This window comes from Drosophila busckii, chromosome 2R (genome assembly GCF_011750605.1).
Source record: "Drosophila busckii strain San Diego stock center, stock number 13000-0081.31 chromosome 2R, ASM1175060v1, whole genome shotgun sequence".
Lineage (NCBI taxonomy): Eukaryota > Metazoa > Arthropoda > Insecta > Diptera > Drosophilidae > Drosophila > Drosophila busckii.
Window position 1 is genome coordinate 2,966,887 of NC_046605.1, and position 5,648 is coordinate 2,972,534.

Genomic DNA, 5,648 nt, shown 5'->3' on the forward strand with positions numbered 1-5,648 from the left:
TGCGAAACAGCTGGCCATGGGCAAATTGTGCAATAATAACGTGTTATCAGTTAGTTCATTTTATTAATTAAAAAGCAGCTAAAAATGAGTGGCTTAAGGTTTCAGAGCCTGCTGGCAGTGGGAGCAACTGCTCTAGGTGCGTTTTATCTGGGCTCCTATACAGAACGCCAACAAGGCAACAATAACAAGGAATCAGCTGGATTGTGCCGCCTGCCTGGACTGCCCGTCTTTGGCACTGTCTCTGCAGCAGCACTAATACCTCCCAGCGAGGTGAATCTAAATGCAACGCCCTCGCGCATTTCACAGATTATGAAATTTGGCTTCCCTGGGCTGGATCATGTGCGCTCACAGTCGGATTACGTGCTGTCCTATGACAGACGCAATCGCATACCTCATTGGGTATTTGAGCATCTAACAGCCGCCTCGGTGGCCAAGAATGATGCAGTGGATCGCGCCAAATGCGACTTTAGACCAGACGAGAGCATACATCCCTTCTTCCGCGCTCAAAATACAGACTATCGCAAGTCAGGCTACGATCGTGGTCATATGGCTGCAGCGGGCAATCATCGCCTGCATCAGAAGCACTGCGACGACACCTTCTTGCTGTCCAACATGGCACCCCAAGTGGGCCAGGGCTTTAATCGCGATGCCTGGAACTCGCTGGAGATGTATGTGAGGAAATTGACGCAAAGCTATGCGAATGTCTACGTCTGCACGGGACCACTGTACCTGCCACATAAAGAGGACGATGGCAAGATGTATGTCAAGTATGAAGTAATTGGCTCCAACACGGTAGCTGTGCCCACGCACTTCTACAAAGTTATAGTCAGCGAAGCTGCAGACCAAAGGCTACACATGGAGTCCTACATAATGCCCAACAAGGTGATTAGCAATGATACACCGCTGCAGGTGTTCCAGGTGCCACCAGAGTCAGTGGAGCGAGCAGCGGGTTTGCTGTTCTTCGATCAAATCAACAGAAAGCAGCTGGCAACGATAAACGGCAAAAAGGTGTAAGCAATGATTTTATAGTTATTTTAATAAAAAGAATTAGCAAACATCCTAAAACATTGTATAAAAACAACAAGTTTAGTTAATTGTGTTTTTTATTTGTAGTATGAAGCGGATGAGGCAACCGATTCACTGGTTGAATTTTGTTTCTTTTGCAAAGAAAGTTTTGTGTGTGCAAATTAATAAATGTAAACAATTAATACAGAGAAAAGTTATACAAAGCTAAACATATGCATGTAAAGTGTGTGTGTGTGTGTGTGTGTTGTTGGTGTTTGTTGAGGGGTGTGAGTGTGTGTAAGTTTACATGCCACCGTTGTTCTTGGAGCGCACATCATCGATCTTGAGTATCATCTTAACCAGCTGCGTGGAGAGCAAGATCTGTTGCTTCTTGGAGTGCAGGGACTCGACCACATTGTGGTTCTTCATGTCCGAGTCGCCAGTCAGCATGCAGTCAACACCCAGGCTAGGTTTCTGCTCCGCCACCTGGCTAGCCTTCAGCTCCGACAACGTTTCAATGGGATGCAGACCGCTGTTCTCGGCCAGCGCGAGAGGAATGCTCTCCAAGGCAACAGAGAAGGCGCGGAATGCATACTGCTCCAGCGTGGACAGCTGATCAGCCTGCTTGGCCACAGCCAAGGAGCAGCTAATTTCAGCAGCGCCGCCGCCATAGACAATACGCGAATCTTTAATCAACGAACGCACCACGCAGATGGCATCGTGAATGGAACGCTTGGCCTCGGCGATGATCATGGCATTACCGCCACGCAGGAAGATGGTGACTGCCTTGGAGTTCTTGCACTCCTCAATGACCAGCATCTTGTCCTTGGAGGTACCAAAAGCTGCAAAGTATAACAAAGTTAGTATCGAATAGTCATCGAAAAGCAGCTGCAGCACTTACCCATTTCACGCACTAGTCCAGCTGAGCCCAATTTCTCTGGTGTCAGCTCCTCGAAGCGAGGCACGATGCGTCCACCGGTGGCAATAGCAATCAGTTCAATTTCAGGTCCACCAACCCAGCGCACAGCCGGCAGCTCCTGCTGCAGCAGCAAATGATTGGCCTCATCATCAAAGCCCCACTGGCAAATGGCCAAGGTAGCGCCGGCATCCTTCACTTGCTTAACCATCTGCGTAAACTTCTCCTGTTCGTACTCACGCAGCGCTCTGTAATCCTCAGCAGAGGTAACATCCAACTTATGCTTGGTCTTGGGCTTAGGTGGCTCGAAGGGGCAGGTAAGTATAGCCAGCTTGACATTTTTCAACTCCTTGGGCATCTGAGAGTGACTCAGCGTCTTGTCTACAATAACGCCCTTGACTAGCATGGAGTCCTCCATGCGTCCACCCACCTTGGTCTCAATTTTGATGAGCTCAAAGTTGACATCCTTCTTTGGAATGTCCGCCACATTAAGCACCGCATCCACAGCCATCTCAGCCATTTGACGGTGGCATTTGTTGACAATCTTGCTACCCAGCGTGGTCATAGCAATCTGAATAAGCGGCTCCTTGTTCTTGGGGTCCACTGGGAAAGGCTTCGCAATCACATCCAACTGCTTGATTGCGCACTGGGCCGCCAGCTCGAAGCCATCGGCAATACGTATGGGATGAATGCCACGATCAATCAATCCCTCAGCCTGCTCCAGCAGTGCGCCAGCCAAGACTACAACGCCAGTGGTGCCATCGCCGATTTCATCGTCCTGCGACTGCGACAGCTGCACCATCAACTTAGCAATCTCGTGATCCACCTCCATGAGCTTCATTATGGTGGCACCATCATTAGTTACCGTCACATCGCCATCTGGACTAACCATGATCTTGTCCAGACCCTTAGGACCCAAAGAGGTCTTCAGAGTGGAGGCAATCTGGCGTGCAGCCATAATATGCGTCTGCATATAAGAGATAAACAGAGAATTTAGTTTACATGTAAAGTTTCAATGCAGCGCGTGACTCAGCGTCAGCGTCTGCGTCGGCAGCGACTGTAAACATCTGTGCGGCTTTTTAACCTCAAAAAAGTGACGTCACGGCTTAAAATGCAAAAACAGTTGCAGAAAATACCCAAGTAGAGTTAGTTTTCATTTGGAAACGCATTTTAACAACTTTTCATTTAATTTAAACAAATTTCCCATTCACTACACACCCCGCACCTGCCTAAATGCCGGCAGACAATGAACATCTGGAACATTCTATTGCCGCTGCGTCATTGTTTTTCACCCACACAACATGTATTAAGGCTTCCCGAATTAGTTGCAGCTTAAGACGCACTCTGACATACACATCCTTTGACTTTTGACTCCTAAATCCTTTACTTAAACCCACCTTAATCGCATCTGTGCCGGTAATGCGCTTCTGCTGATCCTGGTCGCGCAAAATTATGAAGGGCCGACCATATTCGTCGAACGCGAACGTTCCTGGAAAGGCGTTCATATTTGTTCAGTAAAAAGCTCGTAGGATTTTCACGTATTTCACAGATTACAAATTGCCTTCTATATTCTTTTACACACACAGAACAAATTTGATTTGCTAAGTAGTGTGACCGTTCGACAGGTAGTGTGACTCAAAGCTAATCAGAGTTGATATCGCTTTTATTTTAGCGTGAACAGTGCTGATTGCTTAGCTTTTTTTTTTTGTTGATCTACAAAGCTATGAATGGGATTAAAATAACTCTTCCAAACGTCTAAAATTATGTAAATGTACCATAAAATGAGTAATTTGCCAGGTGTCTATTAAATAATAAAGATTTAAGAACATTTTGAGTAAAAACTGAAAGTTTAAATTTGGCAAAAATAAAAATAACACTACTCAGTTCCCAGTTAAAAACGTACATTATTATGTTGAGTAATCTCAGAACAGAAAAAAATATATATCCATGTTTTACAGAATGGTAATGTTGATTAAGCCTAACAAATAGTTAAATAATGAAGTCAAGGAGAATAAATGGAATATTTTGAATATTGCCAATTCTGCATTTCAATTGCTAAATTTCACAATGACTTAAAAATACCATTCATAAAAGATAAAATTTGAAAATTATAATTCAAAACCATGAAAATGTCTTAGCAATAAATTTAGCGGATAACAGCTTAGATATAAGAAGATTAAAAAGGAAACATGTACTAGACCTAGAATATCTATAAGCTATAAATGTAATTGAAGTGATATAATAATAAGCCTTGCTGAAGACTTCCTTTTCCTGTAAATATGTACACATGTATACTATGTAAACAAATTTGCTTATTGTTTGGCAAGACAGATTGTAAATAAAATATATATACAAAAAAAAAATTGCTAAATTTCTTAGTTGCTTAAAACAACAACCCAACTTCATGTACATTTTGAGCAATATCGTGAAAGGAAACATCGATGTTTATTTACATCACTAATTTTGGCAATATTTTATTGTAAACGAACGGTCACACTGCCGCACGTCGTGCTATTGAATTTCTGTGTAATTTTGCATTTAAAACAAATGTAAGCAAGTGTTTAAAATAATTAATTAATTAAATATATGAAATAAGCGCAATTGCTAAACGGGCGTTATACATAGATACGATAATTGTGCGTATGCATAGCAGACCGATCGATTTTTTTTCACAGTTTGCCGGGTGACGAAGACGCCGCCAATAGTTAATTGAGTTTGTGTGCGTGTGTGTACCTCGTATAAATAATATGACATAATCGACATATGTGCAATGTATATGCGAATACAATCATAACTGACACAGTTTTTAACTGCAGCGTGAAAACATAAAAGTGTCGCTTCCTTTTGTTTTTTTTCAATTGCGCCATTTGGCATCATATTCGTTGCTACCAACAAACACATACATACATACACATTTCCTTTTTTTTATTTGGGCGTTGCAAGGAATAAACGCTTATATAGTTGTCTCTTTTTTGTTCGGTGGCAAACAACTAATTTCGTTCGAATTGTATTATTTGTTATTTCGAATGAATTAATGCTTCTTTTATCCAGTAATCCTTGCTATTTTTTTGCTATTAACAAAAACATTTGGCTTTGTTTACATTTATTTTCAAAATATAATTATTTTGCCAGTGGGTATGAATTTCAAATAATATTGAGTTCTATCGATGTATCGATAAGCGTGAAACTCAAACAGTTGCAACCATCTAAGCACCCTTTGGACCTCTCGCTTGTACCTATTCAAAAACTTGTTGCTACGCTACTCGCACGCACATCGAACATTCAAATAAGAAGCTAGTAACTATATTTGACGGGGAAAATGCGAAATTGGCAGCACTGGTAACATCAACTTTTTTGTTGTAAATTTACCATTGAACGCGTCGGACGCACGTTGCTGTCGCGCAAGAAATACACGTAGTTATATTTAAATTTAATGCAATAAATAAATATATGTGCTACATTAATATAATAACAATTGCCTTAATAGTGTGATAAAATTAGCGTGCTGTGCAAAGTGCCTATTTATTCTTAATTGTAAAAAAAAGCGCCGTTAGAAAGCCGAGTCCGTGTTGCCATTTGCCCAAATAAAAGTGCAAAGCGCCGTTAGAAAGCCGAGCCCGTGCCGCCATTTGCCCAAATAAAAGTGCAAAGCGCAAGTGTGTGTTGGCAACATTAAAAATAAATTTGAATATACATACAAATGAACATACGTGTGTGCATAGCAATT

The 5,648-nt window shown here is 41.9% G+C and overlaps 2 protein-coding genes across 2 annotated transcripts; one reads left to right on the plus strand and one right to left on the minus strand.

Moving 5' to 3' along the window:
• The first annotated feature begins 10 nt into the window (after positions 1-10).
• On the plus strand, positions 11-1,042 carry LOC108597495 (endonuclease G, mitochondrial). The gene has a single exon (XM_017984079.1). The coding sequence runs from the start codon at positions 85-87 to the stop codon at positions 1,012-1,014; it is 930 nt and encodes a 309-aa protein (XP_017839568.1). The 5' UTR covers positions 11-84; the 3' UTR covers positions 1,015-1,042.
• Positions 1,043-1,093: 51 nt separating this feature from the next.
• Positions 1,094-3,560, minus strand: LOC108597497 (T-complex protein 1 subunit epsilon). The gene is made up of 3 exons (XM_017984080.1): positions 3,319-3,560; positions 1,907-2,888; positions 1,094-1,847 (listed from the first exon to the last, which is right to left on the minus strand). Exons 1-3 carry the CDS (start codon positions 3,424-3,426, stop codon positions 1,309-1,311), a joined length of 1,629 nt encoding a protein of 542 aa, XP_017839569.1. The 5' UTR covers positions 3,427-3,560; the 3' UTR covers positions 1,094-1,308.
• Positions 3,561-5,648: the final 2,088 nt, after the last annotated feature.

Coding starts and splice junctions, on each gene's coding strand:
- LOC108597497 (XM_017984080.1), bottom strand. CDS start 3,426: ATGAACGCCTTTCCAGGAACGTTCGCGTTCGACGAATATGGTCGGCCC. Junction 2,889..3,318: donor CCGGCACAGATGCGATTAAG/GTGGGTTTAAGT, acceptor TCTTATATGCAG/ACGCATATTATGGCTGCACG. Junction 1,848..1,906: donor TGGACTAGTGCGTGAAATGG/GTAAGTGCTGCA, acceptor TATACTTTGCAG/CTTTTGGTACCTCCAAGGAC.
- LOC108597495 (XM_017984079.1), top strand. CDS start 85: ATGAGTGGCTTAAGGTTTCAGAGCCTGCTGGCAGTGGGAGCAACTGCT.